The sequence below is a fragment of the Dryobates pubescens genome, chromosome 20 (genome assembly GCF_014839835.1).
Source record: "Dryobates pubescens isolate bDryPub1 chromosome 20, bDryPub1.pri, whole genome shotgun sequence".
In the NCBI taxonomy this organism is placed as follows: domain Eukaryota; kingdom Metazoa; phylum Chordata; class Aves; order Piciformes; family Picidae; genus Dryobates; species Dryobates pubescens.
The window spans coordinates 4,719,896-4,741,108 of NC_071631.1; the positions used below are offsets into that span (position 1 = coordinate 4,719,896).

General features: G+C 53.4%; 2 protein-coding genes across 4 annotated transcripts; one reads left to right on the top strand and one right to left on the bottom strand.

Annotated features, from left to right (window-relative positions):
- Positions 1 to 3,131: 3,131 nt before the first annotated feature.
- On the bottom strand, positions 3,132 to 15,064 carry YRDC (yrdC N6-threonylcarbamoyltransferase domain containing). Of its 3 annotated transcripts, none has more exons than XR_008462745.1 (7): positions 14,907 to 15,064; positions 14,554 to 14,749; positions 14,255 to 14,369; positions 13,808 to 13,927; positions 13,014 to 13,156; positions 12,710 to 12,840; positions 3,132 to 3,348 (listed from the first exon to the last, which is right to left on the bottom strand). XR_008462745.1 is itself a non-coding variant. In XM_054170589.1 (6 exons), exons 1-6 carry the CDS (start codon positions 15,049 to 15,051, stop codon positions 12,777 to 12,779), a joined length of 783 nt encoding a protein of 260 aa, XP_054026564.1. In that variant the 5' UTR covers positions 15,052 to 15,064; the 3' UTR covers positions 11,698 to 12,776. The 3 variants fall into 3 exon arrangements, 1 of the variants encoding a protein (XP_054026564.1); XR_008462744.1 differs by lacking the exon at positions 3,132 to 3,348 and adding an exon at positions 11,698 to 12,573; XM_054170589.1 differs by lacking the exon at positions 3,132 to 3,348 and having other exon boundaries at positions 11,698 to 12,840.
- On the top strand, positions 8,657 to 11,677 carry MANEAL (mannosidase endo-alpha like). Its single transcript, XM_054170588.1, has 4 exons — positions 8,657 to 9,110; positions 9,443 to 9,552; positions 9,888 to 9,964; positions 10,380 to 11,677. The coding sequence occupies exons 1-4, from the start codon at positions 8,687 to 8,689 to the stop codon at positions 11,014 to 11,016; spliced, it is 1,248 nt and encodes a 415-aa protein (XP_054026563.1). The 5' UTR covers positions 8,657 to 8,686; the 3' UTR covers positions 11,017 to 11,677.
- Positions 15,065 to 21,213: the final 6,149 nt, after the last annotated feature.

Genomic DNA, 21,213 nt, shown 5'->3' on the forward strand with positions numbered 1-21,213 from the left:
ATGAACTTGTATTATTTTTTTCCCCCCATCAATGTTATCTTCCTCTCAGTTTTGTGCTAAGTAAAAAAAAAAAGCTGCCCGATATACACCTCCTGCAAATTAAATTTGAATTGAGGCTGACAGCACAACAGGGATCCAGATTACAAAGAGATGTGCCAGCCTAATTGGAATCATTTCTGAGAGGTGATTCGCACCAGCGTTAACCACGGAAGGCACAAGTGGAGCCAGACGTGGTCTGCACCGAAGGCTCCTCGCAGCTGAGCCACCCAGCGCTGCCAGCAGGGCCCTGGTGCTGCGGGCAGGAGCAGGCAGCTGCCCAGGACCAGCCTGCACCAATGCCAGCAGCACCACCTTGCTGGTGTCCCCGACTGGGAAGATGCTAGATGCTGAGTTTAGTTCTGCTGATGATTGCAGCCCCCAACCAAACTCAGCCTTCCTCAGCCAGACACTGCAGACCCCACCAGCAGCAACTCCTGGCAGCCCTTCAGGCTCCTGGGGCCAGGCACCCGTAGTCCCTGCTCCACCACAATCCCAGCTCCACCACGATGCCAGCTCCACCACGATGCCCACCACCACAGTTCCTGCCATCCTCTCACTCCCACCCCCCGTCCATGCCCCACCGCTTACCTCCCCAGCAGCTGCAGCAAGGTGTCCTGTGCCCCCTACCCTAGCAGAGAAGGGAAGGGACCTCTTTAACAGATGGAGGATTTTGGCCAGCCACGCTCAGAACAGCCAAGCCAATCGTCCTGCTCATGCTGTGGAGTTAAAAAATGATCTTTCATGATTAAAGACCCAAATCCCTAGGGACTCAGCACTTCTTTTGCCTTCAGACACCAGGAGGCAGGGAATTGCTGTCTCCATGCCTTGGGAAGCCTGTCAGAGTCTGAAGGGTATTTAAAGGAGACAACTACAAACCAAGGAGAAAAACCTGAAAATTACCTTTTGATGGTCAGCTCCACAGAAGCCAAGGAGGAACCAAGCTGCTGCCCCCGGGGGTCTCTGGCCAGAGCTGCTGCTGGACACAGCACATCAAATAATGCTGGAGCAGAGCAGCTGCAGTATTAATATGGGAGCACAGTGAATTAATTAACCACCTCCAGCTGCACTTCTAGTGGGGATAATTTCAGGTGCAATGGTTTGAATGACATCATTTCAAAGAAGAGTATCCCATTCTCCTGACTAATTTGAGGCTAACTAAATTTCTTTCTCACCAGGAGAGAGTTCATCAGCTCAGCCCACAGTAAGGGCAGCCCCACGAGCTCCTACACGTCCTTGGGCAGCAGGAGATACTCTGGGGCTGGTCCCCAGGAAGAAGTAAGGTCAAGTTGTGCCATACCCTGGCTTCCCTCACAGACCCCCAGCACCCAGGGATGCAACTGGCAGGCCTGGCACTGCTGCTCCAGTGCTGTCCCATTGCCCCAGGTGTGGCTGCTGGCCACCACATCACACACTTTGGGCAGCCACATTGAGCAGCCACGTGGAGCTGCCCACTCCTGCAGGCTGGGGAGTTCCTGCTTCCCCAGAAATCTCATCAAAGCAAGCTGTGGCTAATGAGTTTGCATCACAGGGTAATGAAGCTCCTGCACTTGACAGAGCTGCAGCCAGCCCACTTTCCAGCTACTTGTGGGCACAGTTAATGGAGAGCATCATCACAGACCCAGGGGAGCGTGGGCTTCTGAATGAAAATTAACAGCTTCATTGCAAGGAGGGGGCTGATCACTGGATTCCTGTTCCAGAGACATTCCTAGACACCCCCAGGCCCTGGGGACAAGGGTGCTCCCCTGGCAGCCCCAGGTGCAAGGCACATTAGCCCAGGGCCTGGCTTTCTTGCAGGGCAGCTCCTGCACGATGCTGGCTCCTGGAAACCCTTGCACAGCTCAGACTGCAGCCGAAACCTCTGTCCCCTCAGCAGCAGTAAGTGAATTAGCAGAACCAGGCAGCATTAATTATGCAAAGAATCATTTGCTGGTGAAATTAAAAAAAAAAGGGAAAAAAAAAAAAAAAGAAAAGAGAGAGGATCTAATTTAATCAAAATATAATTAAATGAATAGTTAATTTAACAATTCCGCAGTGGAAACCCCTTGACCTCTGGAGCTCTCCTCTCTGCAAGCACAGGCTGCTCATTGCTCCAGCACTTAGGCTTTGGCAGCAGGAGAATCTCATCCCCATGGCATCTCTGTCCCCCACCTTGACCCGCACTGTCCAGAGTCCTCTCCCCTGGGACTCACCCTGCAGCCATCTCCAGGGTGTCAAGAGCAGAAAGGGTAGACTACAGCCTTGTTGAAAATGGGAAGAGATGGGTGTGCCCAGACAGTGTCACCCTTAAGCCTCTGAAAAAACTCCTGTTCCAATAAGCATTTTTTTTAAGGCTGGAAAACAGGAAGAAGATGAGCAGCAGCCAGGTGGAATTCCCTCCAGAAGCGGGAGCTGAGTGCAAGCTGACAAATGTGTCTGGAGTGACTGGGAAGAGGGAATGCTGTCTGGGGAAGCGGACTCTCCAGATGGCCTCAAGGTCCCTTCTGTCTCTCTCCTCTATGCTTCTACAGACTAATTCCTTAAATCAGCATCCTGTGGAAATCTGCCAGGCATCCTGCCAGCTCTGGAGCTGGAAGAAGGACTGGAGGACAGCATTAGTGGCTATGCGTGCACAGCATGTAAAAGGAAGCTGGGTTTTTGCAGTAGCCCCCCTGTAATCTCCAGAGACAAACTCCAAGGAGCATTTCACAGCAGCCTCCTCTCAAGACAGCAAAGCCCTGACTCAGAGGTGCCAGGGGTGAGAGGCTGAGCAGCCCCAGCCCAGCACTGCCTGCCTCATGGGTGCCCCCCTCCCACATTGCTGCTCCCAGCCCCCTCCTGCTACAGACAGACTCATTCCTGCAGCAAACCCAAGAACTGCAGCTCAGCATCCCCCTCTGTGTGTAAAAATGGCCTAGATGGACAAGATCATCTCTCCTGGCTGTACCCACCATGAGTGACAAATTCTCACTCCAAGCTCCAAGCATCTGGCAAGGAGGACTGTGCTCCATCTGGAAGCTTTTCCCCATGCACTGGACTCTCTCCTAGTTCAGGCATTATAAGGAAATAAATCAGAAGGAGATTAACATAGATATTGTTTGAAAGATTTAATCAGCTACAATTTGCAGTGTTATGTTTTCAGCTTAATTAGCCCAAGCTTGGTTTTCTTTGGTCTGTATTGGGAAGTAGAGTGAGGGCATTTAAAGCAGCATTGCAGACCTCAGTTTGCTGGGATGGAAAGTTCTTCCTGGCTGGGGCCAGCAGGTGCCTTAGACAGCAGGATCTCGAGCAGAGGCTGCAGGATCTCAAGGAGAAGCTGCTGCAGAAGGCTTCCTGTGTGAAAAATGTGTAAAAAAACCACCATTAAAACAATTAAATTGTTACCTTCCCGTAACAAGAGTTACTCCTGAGCTGCTCTGCTTTATGTCCTGCTTCCTACAGCACTCCAAACAATCATCAAAAGAATCATAGAATCAATAAGGTTGGAAAAGACCTCAGAGATCATCGAGTCCAACCTATTACCCAACGCCTCGTGACTAATTAAACCATGGCTTCAAGTGCCACATCCAACCCTGTTTTGAACACTTAGTCTGCAAAAAAGGGTGCTCCTGCTACACCAGCTGGGAAAAGTTCTCAGCACCACACCTCTGCCATGAAACAGCTGCACAGAATGAAAACCAAAGAGTATGGAAAGCCACCAACTGCAGCAGCAAAAATGACATTGTGGACACGGGGAAGCACTCAACAAACATCAGCAGATAAGATCACAGTGAGGAGCAGGAGTTACCCAGCAACTGCTCGACATCAGGCAGACCCTCATCATTCAGCCAAGGCTTCCAAACACAACCCCCTGACAGTGTTTTCCCTGACAGCTTCACAGGGGATGGGAAAGGTCAGACATTCAACAGCTTTGCCAGGGATGGAAAGGGTCACACGCTCAGCAGCTTCACCAGGGATGGAAAGGGTCAGACATTCAGCAGCGTCACCAAGGATGAGAAGGGTCAGACACTCAGCAGCTTCACCAGGGATGGAAAGGGTCAGACACTCAGCAGCATCACCTCTGATACCAGCAGAGGCTAAAGCCTGCCTGGGCAGTTGTTGCTCGTTCGAATCATCACTTGATGAGTTTGAACTGGCCCTGTTAATGAGGTTCTAAAGATGCATTTTGATTTGGAGGGCGAGTGCTGATTAGAATGCAAGCTGTGCGCTTCCTGCTCCGAGCGCTCATGCCAATGTGATTTCAACAAGGGTTGCAAGCACAGAAGTCACCCTGATCCATACTGCTCCTGTGAACTGGCTCCTGAAAGTGCTTCTAGTTCCACATACAAGACCCAACCAGGCATATCTCTCTCCACTCCAGCAGGAGCTATTTGTCTCATCATCCTGTCCTAACTGGTGATGGGTCTGTGCTCGCGATGCACCTCAGCAAACAGCTCACTGTGTCCCAGATGTTCCCCGCTGCTGTCCCCCCACCCACTGCACACATGGTTCCTGCCACCAAGTCTTCTCACAGAATCACAGAATGTCAAGGGTTGGAAGGGACCTCAAAAGATCATCCACTCCAATGCCCCTGCCAGAGCAGGATCACCTAGAGCAGATCACACTGGAATGCATCCATGTGGGTCTTTAATATCTCCAGAGAGGGAGACTCCACAACCCCCTGTGGCAGCCTGTTCCAGTGTTCCATCACCCTCACAGTGAATTATTTTTAATCATGTTTACATGGAACTTCCTGTGCCTCAGCTTCCACCCATTGCCCCTTGTTCTGTCATTGGGCATCACCAAGAAGAGCCTGGCTCCAGCCTCTTGGCACTCACACTTTACATATTTACTCACTCAGCAGCAGGGTCCTGGGTTTGGAAAGGACCAAGAACATCTCAATAAGCAACAAAGCCTGGGTTTGCTCCTTGCTGGTGCATCCCAGAGGGGCTGACAGTGCCCTCATGCTGACACAAAGGCTGGGGACTTTAGCTAGTGCCGAGTACATCACCCTGACAGCTGCAGTGGCCTGCAGACACCACAGGCCAGAGGAAAGAAGTAATTTATAGTGGCTGCATTTCCTGCAAGGGAACAAGGGCACCAGCCCCTTCACCCATGCCTGACGTGCTGCTCATCCTCTTGATGCTGGTGTCACAAATAAAGCTGTCACCTGCAGGGACAGTGAAAGCCAGCACTGTGGAAAGAGCCAGAAGCAGAGAACCAGCTGACATGCCAATATGTTCTTCAGCTTTCTCTCCATCAAGGCTGCTTGCAAAGGCAGCACCAGGTTCACAGGATCCCAGGACCAGAGGATGTTAGGGGCTGGAAGGGACTTCCAGAGGTCTTTGAATCCAACCCCCCTGCAAGAGCAGGACCGTAGAATCCAGCACAGGTCGCACAGGAATGGGTCTTGAAAGTCTTCAGAGAGGGAGACTCTATAACCCATTTGGGGAGCCTGTTCCAGTGCTCTGTGACCCTCACAGTGAAGAAGTTCCTCTTCATGTTGAGGTGGAACCTCCTGTGCTGTAGTTTATATCCATTGCCCCTTGTCCTATCACAGGGTACAACTGAGCAGAGCCTGGCCCCTCCCTCCTGACAGCCAGCTCCCAGATATTTATAAACATTTATTAAATCCCCTCTCAGTCTTCTCTTCTCCAGACTAAAGAGCCCCAGGGCTCCCAGCCTCTCCTCACAGGGCAGTGCTCCAGTCCCTTCATCATCCTGGTAGCTCTCCATTGGACTCTCTTGAGTGTGGCAGAGACAAGGCTTTGGGGTATCCCTTTGAAGCAAGCCACAGGGTTTGGCCTCACCTTCTTGTGAATCATTAGTGCCCACCCAGCTATGGGACAACAGCCCTTCCTGGCCATGAGCTCACCACCTCCATCTGCAGCCTTCAGAGTCCTCAAGCAAGGGGCAACCTGCTGCAGCAGAGACTAAGCAGCCAGGGAACGGCTCCGAGGAGGTCCCAGCAGCTCAGCTGGCTCCATCCACGCAGAGCTAAGCTGAAGGCGGGTGCTGTGCCAGCACCAGCACAGAGGTCAGGAGCACAGCTGCACCCCCATTATTGATGGCACGAGATTAGTTTGTCTGAACAGGGAAATACATCACCAGAAAACAGGAAACATTTGGAAAGTGGATGGCGGGCGCGAGAGTGATGAACGAGCAGGGAGCCCGGCAGAGATCAATGAATAGCTGATGAGCCACAGGCCCGAGGCAGGGGGAGCTGCCAGGCAGGTAGAGGGAGCAGGATCAGCAGGGAAGGGGCTCATCATGGAGAGACACTACAGGGAGCCCCCAGACAGCCCAGAGGTTTGGGGATTGTGAGAGCTGGTCCTGGCTCTCCTCAGTGTGGATATGATGAGCAGAACAACCCTACCCACAGCCTGCCCTGTGCCCCACTCTATCCCCTCCTCCAGGCCACAGCTTCTGCTCAGGGCAGTGCCAACCAGCAGTGCAGGAACAGCTGGGGTCAGGAAAGAGCTGACAAAAGTCCCTCTTGCTTCCCTCATCCCCTCTGTCCTGCAGGATGCCCAGTTTGGAAAGCTGAGGTAAGAGCAAAGGCTCAGAGAAGGGGAAGCACTCAGAGACCCCTCACACACAGGCTTTGCAGATGGTAGCAACTCAGCCAGCCTGGTGCTGCTGAGCAGAAGCTCCATGGACAGGCAATCTCTGTGAAGATATCATTTTGGGGTCAGCTCTCTGTGTATTCCAGTCCATTAGCAGCATCTGAGACAGCTGCTCGTGAGCAATAGACACATGACCACTCCATGGCACTCAGACACTGGGGAAAATCACCACAGCATGAGAGCTTTGCAAGGACCAGGCAGGGGCAGGAGAGCAGCACCATGTCCTGCTCTCCCCAGCAGCCCAACAGAGCACACTGAACACGGGCATGGCCCCAGCACAGCACTCACTTGTTAAAGCCCTGAACCATCAGCCGTCCCGGGGCTGCCAGCAGTGGCTGAGCACTATCTAGTGGTGGGAGACATTGCTCCAGTAGCTTGGCCACCCTAAAGCAAAGGGATGGAAGTCCAGCCCAGCTCCCAGGGCTGCTCAGAGAATGAAACCTGCACATATGGAGGCACTAGGGATGCAGGGTGGTCATCTGGGACATGTGTGATCTCCAGGATGTTGCACTGAGAAGTGTCCTGGTGTAGTAATTTTGGGGAACTCAGGTTTCTGGGCCTTCTGCACCACAGGGCAACTGAGTTAGGTGGGCTGAGGAACGTAGACTGCAGTAAAAGCTGATCCTTGAGATGCTGCTGGAACACATTTCCCACAGGCAGTGGAGACCCAGACTGGGCCACACCACTGTTTTACCAGGTGAGAAGGGCTGCTAGACCTGGAGAAGCCAACTTGTACACCATGTACCCCCTGCTCACTGCTTCCAAGTGATTTCTGTTCAGATGGTTCTGTCCTGCCTTCATCTCCTGTATCTGACAGGTCATAAATTAAACATCACAGACAATTTCTAGAGGCATTGTACTCACAGAGGCAGAACAGTGACAGCAAATTCACTGGTCTGCAGATTTCTGTCCAGTGTCCTTGTCCTTGGCAACCGATACAGAAAGAGAAAGCTCTTCCCACTTCCCTGGAGCATCCACCCTCTGCAGCCTGACCTCTCCAAGTAGCCTGAAGGTAGCTATTTGAAAGAAAATGACAGCAGCTACTCGTGGGATGATGAGCTGAAGAGAGTGATACAAAGCTGTCCATCAAGAGGCAATAGCATTTAGCCCTGCTGCCTCTTTCCCTGCTCTTGGTGGCTCTAGTGTGTTCAGTGCAAGGGTCTGGCAACCAGCAGGTCACCAACAGCCTTTGCATTGCATATGCACAGACAAGACTCAAGAGACAGGGGGGCAGCACTCCCGGCCCCCTGAGCCGGCTGGCTCTGCATGGTGCTCGCTGCACCCACAACAGGCAGCTATGAAATGAGCTTCAGAAGTGTCCTCACTTCCAAGAGCTGACAGTGACTGAGGCAAAGTGGGAGAGGGGGAGGGGAAGCTCACAGTGTCCCTGAGGATGTTGGAGTGGATGGAGCTGATGAAAAAGCATACAGGAGTGGCACTTCCAAGCATGAACCAGGCCCTTAAAATGACCACCTCGGTCCAAAATGGTTTGAAAAACAAAGAGAGGGAGCAAGAGAGCCTCTTTGTTGCCTTGCCCACCCTGGGCTCTAAAGGAGTTTGCATTTCGGGTTCTGATCTCTGCCTACGATCCAAGGGGGTCCCGCAGCTCTCTCAGAAGGCTCAGCCACATAGACCCAGAAAGGTGACAGGTAAGGACTGGTCAGCTCCCTGCTCTCCCCAAGGTGCAGCACTGGATGGATTTACACCCGGGGATGAAAAACCCTCCTGCAGCGTCCCCGTTCGGGCTCCAGCAGCACTCGTGCTCCCCACCCAAACGAGATGGAGGACAAGGACCGTGTTCCTCGTTGTCGGGGCTGGGGACGTTCCCCACTGCTCTCCCCGCAGAGGCTCTGCACACTGCTCACACGGAGAAATGCACCGACGGACGCTCCCGGCCCTGTCGTGACAGCGAGGGGCCGGCACCAGCAGCCGGCTCCTCCGGGCCGGGCAGCGGCGCTGCAGCCCCGCCGCCGCCAGCAGGGGGCGCCGCCGCCCGGGTCCGAGGCTCCGAGGAGCCGGGCCGAGCAGAGCCGAACAGAGCCGGGCCGGGCCGGGCCGAGCGGGCGATGCGGCGGCGGCAGCGGCGGAGCGGGCGGGCGGTGCTGCTGGCCGCGCTGCTCGTCCTGGGCACGGCCCTGGTGCTGCGCACGCTCCGCGCTACCACCGCCGCCGGGGTCCCCGCCGAACCCCCCAGGAACCCTCCCGCCCCGCCCGCGGCCCCCGCCCCGGCGGCGGGCGGCCCCTCCTATGACCTACACGCCTTCTACTACGCCTGGTACGGCAGCCCGCGCTTCGAGGGCCGGTTCCGACACTGGGACCACGCCCTGGTGCCGCACTGGGACCCGCGGGTCTCGGCTGGCTTCCCCCGCGGCCGCCACCGCCCGCCCGACGACATTGGCTCCAGCTTTTACCCCGCGCTCGGCCCCTACAGCTCCCGCGACCCCGCCGTGCTGGCTGAGCATATGAGCCAGCTCCGCGCCGCCGCCATCGGTAAGCGCCCCCCGAGCAGCGAGGGCCCCGGTACCGGCCCGCCCGCCTCGTACCGGGCACACGCCCGCCCCTAAGCTGCCTCACCGTAGCTGCGATCCCTCCCTGCTGCCGGGCCGCCATGCCCCAGCACGGCGCACCGGCACCCATCCTGCAGCCAGCGCCTCTCCCCGCTACTGGCACCCAAGGCTCCCCTCGTCCCCTTACCTGGGCGCGGTGGTTGCGGGCTCAGTACCCGGGGGCTAACCACGGCAGAGCTGCCAGAACACGGGGCAGGAATTGCACGGGAAAGTTCGGGAGCAGCCCCGAGCTCTGCTCTGTCCGTGCCGCGGCAGGAGTGCTGGTTCTGTCCTGGTACCCCCCTGGCCAAGGAGACGATCCCGAGGAGCCGTCGGACAGCCTGGTGCCCGCCATCCTAGACGCCGCGCATAGCCAAGCCATCCAGGTGAGGCCCTGAAACTGGCCCCATGTGCTCGGGCTGGGGCTGCCCTGCGTCAGTGACTGCTACAAGTGCACTGGCGTTTAAGGCAGTGGGATCCATTCTGCAACACGGAGCTTTTCCTCTGCTTCGTAACTGTGATTTTCAGTTTCCTCATTACTGGCACTGGGAAAGCCAGTGAGAGCTCCAGCTGTGCTGAGTGGACAGGGGAATCCTGCATGTCAGAGGGGTCTGCCCAGTCTGCGCATAGAAGGTCCTTTACAGCAGACCCAGTAGGTCAGGGTGCAGAGAAAGCAGCACCAGTGTGATGAAAATAACTCTCTCTGTGGTCTCTTTTGAAGGTTGCCTTTCATATCCAGCCATACAAAGGGCGTGATGACCACACCGTGCATGAGAACATCAAATACATCATGGACAAGTAAGTTTTTCACAAGGCTAAATCCTGACATGCAGGGTTTGCCTTAAGCACCCACAGCAGGCAGAACTTTGAATTAAATGCATCAGAATAGTGTCCAAAAAACGGTGCAAGAGGAGGAGCTGCCTGGAGGGAGCCAGCAGGGCAGTAATCAAACACTGCTTTCTCCAGTACTTAATACTCTGCCTCCAGAACCCAAAATTGCTTTCTTCTGCTCAGGTTTCTAAGCTTATCAGCCACAGCCTGACACCTCTGTCCTTTCTCTCAGAAAGCTGCATGCACAGCACTCCCATGGAGCCACAGATCAGGGCTGTGGGGAAGGAGACCCCCACGTCTCACACTGTTTGCGCCACGTAAGGGAAACAGCTGCCAAGGGCTCATCCCCCCAGCCCCTGGACAGCTCTGTGCTCTGCTCTAGGTACGGATCACATGCAGCTTTCTACAAGTACAAGACCAGCACTGGCAGGACCCTCCCACTGTTCTACATCTATGATTCCTACTTGACACCTCCTGAATCCTGGGCCAACCTTCTCACCCCATCTGGCTCCCATTCTCTCCGCAACACCGCGTACGATGCCGTGTTCATCGCACTGCTGGTGGATGAGGGACACAAGCAGGACATCCTCTCAGCAGGCTATGATGGCATGTACACCTACTTTGCATCCAATGGTTTCTCTTTTGGCTCATCCCACCAGAACTGGAAAGCAATCAAAACTTTCTGTGATGCCAACAACCTGATGTTCATCCCCAGCGTCGGCCCAGGCTACATCGACACCAGCATTCGCCCCTGGAACAACCACAACACTCGGAACAGAGTCAATGGGAAGTACTATGAGACAGCTCTGCAAGCTGCCCTCACAGTCAGGCCAGAGATTGTCTCCATCACATCCTTCAACGAGTGGCACGAAGGCACCCAGATCGAGAAGGCTGTACCCAAGAAGACACCGACGCGCCTTTATCTGGACTACCTTCCCCACCAGCCCAACATGTACCTGGAGCTGACACGCAGGTGGGCAGAGCACTTCAGCAAAGAGAAGGAGCAGTGGCTGATGTGACCTCAGCACTCACTCGGGATGCCTTCCCTGTGCCACTGGCAGCGCAGGGCAGTGCTGTAGGAAAGCACTCAAGGAGATTCAGCTGCAGATCTGTCAGCCTGACCAAGTGCTGGGCATGAGCAGCCACCCACCAGGACCCCAGGGACTGTGCAAGTGTCAGCCCCAGGCTCACAGAAGCGTTACAGGGAGATCTGCCAGCAGCAGTCAGATGTGCAGGTCTGGTGCAGGGGCCCCTTATGGAGCTCCTCTGGAATTCACAAGGGGTGCTTGGCTTGGGGACCAACAATCTGGTGTGTTTGGTGGTGTTGGACGTGGTCAGCTGGGCTTCAGTACACTTCACCATACGCTCTTGGCCCACTGCCTGCAGGGATCACAGATCCATCCCTCTGCCAGCAACTGTCACAACAAAGAGGAGTAAAGACTCCTCCAGCTGAACAGTGTAGGTGACACTAAGCTGTGCTGTTACCCATCCTCTACTTCACTCAGCCTCTCCTACACCAAGGAGTTCTGCGCTGGGCAGTGTCACTGTGGTCCCCTGTATCCTAGTAACTACTGACAACTCGAGCTGGAACACCAGAGACTATTTCCTGATGCTACTGTATGTGCTGGAAAGCAGGGGAAAAAAGCAGAGATCTAGCCTAAAAGCTCTGATTGTTTAATGTTCCAGGGTTTGAAAGATCTAAAATTGCTTTCTCTCCTCCTGAAACAGGGAGAAAAAAAAATACTTGCCATAAAATGCAACTGAAAGCACCATTAATTTGTGCTTTGAAAGAGGTTGAGCTCACAGCAGCTTTCCCTTTCCTTGGACCCTTCTGAATTAGCCATAAAATTAATTTATACTTGTCTATATCAATAAAATGAGAAATGGCAGCTCTGGATGTGGAATGAGGCTTTGTTCACGACTGTCACACACATTCTTGCCAAGCACCCCAGTCCATCGAAAGTGATGGGCAACAGTGTCTAAAAACAAGCATTTATAACAAAACTCTGCCAAGTTGGTCACCAATTTTTAAATTAAAAGCAGCTCCATAAACTTTACATTGCAGTGAAGAATAAATAACCAGCAGGAACTTCCATCCATTCCCCACTGCCTTCTGCTCAGCACTGTTGTGAGAATACGGAGACAGGGAGGTCCACCAAGATCACACCAAGAGGTTGTCCTCAGTTGTATCCAGGGAAGCCAGGTCTGAGCAGCTCTTGTCCAGACAGTAATCATCTGAATACTCTTCATTCTCAGAACTCAGTGCTAGGTTTTGATTTGGAGGTTTAGATTTAGAGATTTGGAACAGAAAAATGGTTAGTAGACACTAGAGCTGGGACATCCCAAGAGCTTGAAAAGGCTCTTTCCCATCTTTGCTTCTCCTTAAGTGCAGAGACAATAAACAAAGACCTGGGATAGGTGTGATGGGGAGGGTGGGTCAGACACCATCACTCCATCCTGGAACAGTCTGATGTTCACATCACTGGACTTCAAAAGCCTCACATGAATGAGGCAGGCAGGGATCTGGGATGGGTACAGCACACAGCTCAGCAGAGCTGTTTGGGTGGTCTCCCAGACTGTAGCAGAGATGACACTAATCAGCAGATACCCATCACGTGTTGCTCCTGGGTTTATCTTTTTTTTCCTAAATCTTCTGTTTATTAACCTTGACATAATACACTGACCTCATTAAACAAGGCCACCAATGCCCACCTCCTGAGCACACAGGCACACAGTGCCCAGCTCCAGCAGCTTTGCAGAGTCTCCTCAGTCTGAAGTCTCAAGGGGACTCTGGTACCAGGCCATACTTCTGTCTCAGGATCTCAACCGTGGACGCCAGTGCACTGTGGTAGGAACAGAATTGTCACAAGGCTTTGCGGGGATCAAACTCTTCCTGATTGTGCTAGGAATGAACCTAAACAACATTAATGGGGAGGTTCAACTGCTACCCACACTAACAGGAAGAACTCCATTTCATTTAAAGAAGAGCTGCTGTTAGTCAGCAGAGAGCACTCACCAGCCAGGACGAATGACGGTGAACTTGCCTGACACAGACAAGTCAACCACAGTGGATCCCAGACGACACTCTGGGCTCTGGATGTCCCCTGTTGGGCCCCCATCGATGATTAAGGACAACTGAGGCCACAGGTCTTGGAATTCCTGTACAACAGGGAACTGGTTTGTGGCCCTGTGCTAACAGCCCTGCAGGGAGTCCTGCTGTTGAGGGAAGTGGGATCTCCTCCCTTCCCCATCATGAATACATCCCAGTTTGATTTCTGAGCACAGATTTGTCTCAGACATGCAGAAAAGCTACACAATTCTCTGGCTGAAGACTTCTTGCTGTGTCACCATTGCTAAGGAGTACAATAAAAAAGCTAGAAGTCTGGGGGGAGGACAGGGCACTTGCCTGGTCCTGTGCCCAACTACTTGGTCACAGGCTTTGCAAAAACACCTCCTTGAGGGACAGCAGGTTACTAGGTTAAAAGGAGCTGCAGAGACAGCAGCAACCTCATTCCACACCCATCCCTCCAACATAAATTTCTGTCTTTCAGATTTGGCACCCACTTCAAAAGCTACACAGAAGCCTTTAAATGTTACTTTTGGGCTCTGCCCTCCTTACTTTTTAAGGTGAGGACCACAGCAGGAGGACTGCCCCACACCTCCTATTCACAGGCTGCTTTAACTGGAGATTATAATTTGAAACACTACCAGCAGCAGAGAAATCCATGTGCTATTGCTAAAGCTGGCCTTTAGCTGAGAGCCCAGGCCAAGAGATGACTGCAAGGACCTCACATAGAGCCCCAGCCTTACCGACACAGTCAGTGTGCTCCCCTGGCAGCTGACGTTGGCACTCGTTAAAGCCAGTGGTCCAGAGCAGGCCCGTGCCAGCTCCCTGATGAAAGGGTGGTTTGGGACACGTACACCAACCAGCTGCAAGAGAAGAGAATGGGTGTTAGACAGAACAAGTTGTGAACAACTTGTGAACTTGTGCACTGCCAGGCACCCTCCTGAGGTAAAGCTGACAGCCCAGAGTGAGCCAACATCCAGCCCCTGCTGGTGCAGCAATGATTTGAAACCTTCACAGACCTGCCCCAGTACTGGGTCCTGCCATGCTCAGTCCCAGGGAGCACCACAGCACCAGGACCAGCCTCAGGAAGTGCCAAGCAGACACAGAAGAAACAAAACCACTACAGCCGAAGCACAAAACCAGCACAATGTCCTTCAAAACCAGAAGTGTGCCCTGTGACAGAGACCTACCGATGTGAAAGGATTCAGGTCTTTATTTAGTTCTTCTGAACGTTTCAAGACCAGGGTCACAGGTCCTGGAAGCAGATCCCGCAGCAACTCGTCTGGCACGTTCACGTGGCAGTACCTGCAGAGCACAGGGAAGAGTTACAGGCTCCACCCAGACCCGGTACCAGGCGCTAGGAAGTGGCTGCCGCGCAGCCTGTCCCCCTGGCAAGCAGAAAGCAGCTGCTCGCCGCCAAGCCGGCCCCCGTGGGCAGCCCCACTCGCACACGGTTGTAGAAGGGCTCAGGAGCAGAGCACACACGCACCTGTAGAGGTGGTCCACGTCCCCCAGGCAGATGGCCAGCGGCTTCGTTCCGTTCCTCCCCTTCAGGCTGTAGATGCTTCGCACGGCGCCGGAGTCCTGGGCCAGGCACGCCACGCCGTACACCGTGTCCGTCGGCACCGCCACCAGACCGCCTGCCTGCAGGGCACCGGCGGCGGCCGCCACCGCCTCCCTCCAGCCTGCGCGGCACCGGCGGGTCAGCGGGGCGGCCCAGCAACCCCCGACATCAGCATCTCGCCCCGGACCTCCCGCCGTGCCGGCCCACGCCGCCGCCAGCCCTCGCTCCTCTCCCCGGCAGGCCGCTGCCCCTCCCCTCCAGCAGGTAGCCCCACACACCTTGCGGGTCCGGCTGGGCCCCGTCGTCGGGCGGCAGCAGCCGCAGGCGGGCGCTGCAGGCACGGCCCGGGCCCGGGCCCAGGCCCGGCGCCCCCTCCGCGGCCCAAGCCAGCGCCGCCAGCGCTGCCCGCCGCACGCGCCGCATGCACCAGCCGCTTCCGGGCCCCGGTGACGCAGCTCCGGGGCGGTGACGCACATCCGGGGACGCGACAGCCGCGCCGTTCCCGTGGCGACGAGGGCAGGGCCGTGACGGCGGCAGCCGGTGCTTGCTGTTCACCGTCCGCGGAGGGTGCCGCGGCTCGGGAGCGGTACCTGCATGCCTGCGCCGCAAGCTACGAGGAGACGACGGCGGAGATATTCCGCTCTTCGCGCCGTGCCAGTGCTGACCGCCGTCAGTCCCGGACGGAGACTGAGACTTGGGCCCAGCAAGGAGAGCTCTCTGCCCGGCGGCGAAGAGGAGCGGAGGAGCCGCGGCCGGAAGCGACTCCAGGAGTTCAGCTTCGCGGGGCCGCGGCTCGAGCCGGCTGTCCCAACGCGGAACCAGGCAGGGCTTGGCTCAGGCTCCAGAAACGCCTCAGTGCCAAAGGCCACGGCCCTGGACTTCGCTCTTAGATGCCTTATCTTGCTGCATGTGCAGTTTCAAATACAGCAAGAGGGGTTTAGTCTGTCATCTCATCGGCTCCTCAGTGGAGGAGGTACAGCCTTCAGACCTTGCACCAGCTTGGCTCAAGTGCTGACTCCTCCTTAGCAGGATCAGGGCTAGTTAATGACTGACCTGATTTACTGGGGCAGGGAAGCACGCAGGCTGGGGCTAGCTCTCTGGGTACCATCAGCCTCCGCGGATAACTGCCGGCCTGAAATCAGAGCCCCGAACAAGCTGCAACTAGGCAGAGCTGGAGGTTTGGGGTTGGGAGATGCAGATTCCCATCAACTGCTCTAACTCATCCTTACCTGGGTGAACAACCTGGGGATATGGAGCTTGCGAAGGTCGCTTAGTGAGGAGGAAGGAGCCTGCCAAGGGAAATGCCTACACGTCCTGGTCTGCCCTCAGGGGGCAGGGGATGGGGGATGCCCACCCTTGTCCCCCACACAATTTAAAAATACTCTTAGGAATGACTATTATAACACGAAATTTAAATAAGCATTTAATTAGGATTCCATTAGTATTAATATTGCTTTCAATTCCAAAAAAGTTAATTTCCACTTCTTTGCAGATATTTCAAAGTACAATATTAACTTCATACAAAATGAGCAATTAAGCAAACACCATTATTTCACATTTTACATTCTTCAAAAAAATACAAATTCATATTTACTCTTTTGTTTTTTTTCCTTTTTTTTTTTGTTTTTTTTTGTTTTTCTCTTGGGTTTTGGAGATGCTCTTCCTTTGGAAGTACTGTACCTGTAACTAACATCTTCACATTGCTCAATGTAAGCACATTTGTTTCCAATGTTTCATAGTTAAATAAATTCCTTTAACACCACACACACATTCTTGTAAAACTGGGGCTCTGTTTGTCATCTCCAAGACCACTGCCCGGCTCCCCAGGCGTGCCCACGCGACGCGGCACCAGCGGGCACCACCCGCGGCTCTCCTGCGCCTCCTGGGCTGCCACCCGCAGCCACCAGCGCTGGGGACAACTCAAACCATCCCAGGCTCAGGCCTACAGGTCCCTGCCTGCCGCTGCTCTGCGTCACAACCACCACAACTGCACCTCTCCAGAACTAGGGCCAGACAGCTCCGGGTCAGCAAGCAAGCGAAGGGCACAAAGCTAACACGGCAAAGGAACACCGACTGCTGTTGACTGTGGGACAGCAAAAACATACCCTTGATTCTGCTGGGGGGGGAAAAAAAAAAAAATAGATCTTGTGGGGGAAAAAAAACCACCAAAATTCTCAGGGAAAAAAAAAAAAGTAGAAACTGCATTCCTTTGAAAGTGTACACTGCATAATGAACCACATAGGGGCCAGCTTGCACAGCGGCGAGGGCGCAGTGGGGGATCGTTCCGCCAGTCCCAAGAACGCACACACAGACTCCGAACACCACCACATAAATATCCAGTTTAATTTGCATTTCTCAGTGCAGACACAGAATCCAACTTCTTAGAGCAGGAGGACGGGTAAAAGACAAAAAGACACAACCAAAACAAAAAAGAAGGGTTCAAAAGTTCAGCCCTGTCCGCGAGTGTCAACTACAGGTAACAGGTATAAAAAAACGGGACGTTGCTTCCAAAATGTGTTATGGGGGGGGGGGGTGTGAAAAAAAGTAGTTTACCATTAAAAAGCTTGCAGGGTCTGCTCAAGACTTGTTTCTTTGTTGTTGTTTTGTTTGCCTTACAGCCCAAACTGGCTCGAGCAGCTCTGCCCAGCTGCCTCACTGTCACCGATGCCAAGGATGTCCCACCCATGCATCTCAGAGCATCTGATAAAGACAAGTTCATTGTCCTCACTTCATAGGGAGGAACCGAGGCACGGAGAGGTCAAGCGACTTGCCTGAGGTCTCTCGGCCAGTGAGCAGCAGAATCAAGGTGACACCAGAACGTCCTCTACTCTACACCACGGACCTGGCTGCCTCTCATTTCAGCTGCCAGCCATATTCCCCCCAAATCAGGAACAGCTTTTCATCTCCAGTCAAGTCCAAGGCCAATTACCTCTTAACTCATCTCCCCAGCAGTCCCCCCAGGCCAGCCAAGCTGCGTTTATGCAGCCAGCACAGGCAGAGTTCTGTAAACAGTTTAACAACGCTGCTGCCATTGCAAACACAACACCCCAGATGGCTGCAGAAGCACCATCCCCCGGGAAGTAAGGCAGGTAACGACATCAAAGAGAAATTTCAAAGGTGCAACATGCCTGTTTCAGAACCGCTTGTCACTTCTGTTGGTACTGACATGGCAGAGCAGAACAGAGGACAGGAGAGGAAGGAGACAGACCAGGCCTGTGGCCGCATCCAACAGAAGTGACAAGCAGCCCCCCCAGAAAGCATGAGAGAAAAGGCTGCAAAGCACAGTGCTCTCAGGAGTATTTGCATAGATTGGACGTTTGCTAATGGTGCATAATTTCTCTGGGGTCAGACAGGGAGGGGCAGGACATCACTGAGCTACTGACTACATCTACTCCATCGACAGACACAGACAGACCACACGGGACAATGATCTCCAGCTACAAGTATTGCACCAAGTTAAGTGCTCATCTTTGCACACCCCTGTTAACTTTTACTCAGAGCAAAAATAAACTTTGTGAAAGTATATACAAAAGAAATTGCAGCAATTGGGTTAAAGACAAAATAACCTAAAGTGCATTTTTTTAGATACCAGTATGAGGTTCTGCAAACTAGTCTGGACACCGTCAGCATGACACCAAGTGCCCAGTTCGTACTTTGTTCTATAGAATTCAGTACCAGCATTCAGACAGTGCTGATCTCCCAGCCCTCTACCACCTATGAGCATGAGAAGCAACTTCTACAGCCTCTAACTGCATGTCAAGTCACTGTGTGGTGACCAGAGCTACTGGTGTTGGTAATTTGACCCATTTCATACGTTCAAGCTTCTGCACCTGTCTAGATGCCACAGGCAACCAAGTAAATCCCCATGAGCCACAGAACAGCAAAACTTTGAACACAAGAACAACCCAGAGCAGAGCAGCTTTGCTGTCTGACTGATAACTAAAGGGGTTCATGACGTGGAGGCTTTGCAGAGGAAGGGCAGATAGTTCTCAGAGGCTCTTTCTGGGAATCCCACATCTACGAGACAAGCTCCCCTTTACTAAAGATGTTATTGTGAATGTGCTAAATGCTGGGGCAGCCAGGGGAGAACACGTAACTCCCTGGCACTGAGAGATCCCAAGGCTTTGCTGGGACTGCCCTCTCTTGCCAGCTGCTCAGGATCTTTCCCATCTGAGCGTGTTAACAGCCAGCCCAGCAGCCCCAGGGATGATAAAATGTCCACTGCCAGACATACAGCATGGAACACTCTGGGAAGCAGACCAAGAGCTGGGCAGCAAAAGCACACATCTGTACAGCACAGTGGGGTGGGATGTGCAGTCCATGGTGCAGCAGCCTATGCCTTCAGTCACACTCCTCTGGCCTCCTTACCAGCTCTAATTAGTTTCACCTAAATTGCAGCCTGCCAGCTGCACATGCAAGAGGTTAATAACGAACCAAATGGACCTAAAAGTAAGCATAAACTTGGAGCACACCAACAGAAAACAGCAGAGGTTAACCTCTGGGCACCTGCCCAGGAAGGATGCCTGCAGCACTGCTCTGCTCCCAGACCAGCTTCTAAAGCCTGTGGCAGAGACTCTTCTACTGATTTGTGTCACAAAGGAGTTTCTGAAGATGCTACCTGCTGCAACCAGAAATGTGCTTTACCTGGACTAAGTCACAAGCAGCGAAAGTAGCACCGAAAAGCATCTCCCTGAAGAACAGGCTCTGCAGAGGTTGCTAAGTCCCCCAGCTGTCACATTCCAGACCTCATCTGGTACCCTTGTCCCCATCAGAGAAAACCCCACAACTACAGGGGGGTCTGCATGCTCCTGCACTAGCAGAGTCTCACACTCAACACACCCTCTCACCCTCAACCACTACTGTCATGCTGTGCCATGGGAAGGGTGTGAGGCCCCTCGCAGAGGGCTGTGCTCCATGGGACCCTTCCAGTTCCGGGCACCACTCACACTCCCTCTGAAGCAGAGCTCAACCAGAGGACTCATCCTGCCAGTCCCAGCCACATAAGCTTGAGACAATTTCTTTTGTGTTCAAGGCAGTTCCTGCTGCTCTGCAACCAAACTGCAGCACAAAATGAAAGAGAAAACCAATGGGGGGCCACTACCTCACTGCCGTGCAGGGATCACCACTGCAGGGACAAACCACAAACCACTTCATTAATCTGTGTTTCAGGGTGCAGGACCCACCTCCCCACTGGGACAGAACTGCACCACACACCAACACCCCCCCCAGAGGAAACACAATTAGCAAGGAAACACAATCAGCCTGTTTTCAGCTCAGCTGGTGCCACCAAGCTCTCACTGCAATCACCAAATGGAGCACTGCCCTGGCAGAGACACAGCACTGCCTGCACAGCATCCCCTGCACAACCTCTCCTCACATACACCCACCCCAGCATGGTAAGATTTCATCCTTCTGCATCTGCACCGGACAGCTGGCAGCCAGCTGACAGAGATGAAAACCCAGCTGCCTGCAGCCTGCTCCCAGCTGTGCTGCGACAGTGCACTCACAAGGGAACAGCAGGAGATGGCCAAAGCCAGGGATGTGACAACAGTGGTGGTAAGGTTGCTGGTCACCCTGGGGGGCTGGCTGCACTCCTGCCACTCCCCCCAACAGGTGGAGAGGGCAGCTCTGCTCAATCACCCAGGGACACATCTCTGGAGTCTGCCTCGCTAACCTGGTGCTCAGAGACTCCACGTTAATTGGCTTTACAGTTGTTATCTTTGTATCTCACTAATGACAACACTGTCAACTGAATAAAGACTATTTAATATTCTTTCCTTTAACAGAGAGACTGACAGCCAAAGCCAGAAAGATGGGGGGGAAACACTATAAAAATTACATCTCTTAAAATAATGCAGCATAAATAAGCCATTTAGAATGAGACTGCATTTATTGCAACATTACAGGCTTTTTGGTGGAAGGGGGGGGGGGTTGTGTTTTATTTACCCTGAGTAGGTTAGAATAGAGACTTCTCAGTTTGATATGAGGAGGAAAAAAAACAAACCACCAAACTTCTACGTTGTGTAACATCTTTTAAAGTCAAGAAATAGCCCCGTGCACAAAAAGCTGGCATTGCAGTAGGGTGGAGGCAGATTCAGGCAGAAATGATACAGTTTAACAAGGAAAAAAAAAATGAAGGAAGTGTTTCTGGACAGCTGAAGGAGAGACTCAACTCAATTCAAATGGAATTGAATCATTCTGAAGGTTTCCCTAGAGCTGCTCTTGACAAAAGATGAGAGTAACCAGCAAAGGCACCGCGCTCCTGGTGAAACAGTCGCAGGAGTTAAGAGGGTGACTTGTTTCTGAACAGAGCCAAACGAATCAGAAAGAGCAGCAGGCACCAAGCTGCCTACCCCTGGGACTCACTGCATCCTTCAAAGAGAGGCAAACAAGCTCCTAAGCCTAAGGAAGCCGAGGCTCTGACTGGGTTTCCATGCCATGGAACAGGGTTTGCCACCACACTCCTAAGTCCTCACGAAATTAAACGAACGGTTCTGTCAGGAACACAAGGTACTTGTGCTCTCCTGAAAAGACTCCCCAAAAGCTCCTGTGGGCTTCAATAACAGTGTTCACACAAAGCAAACC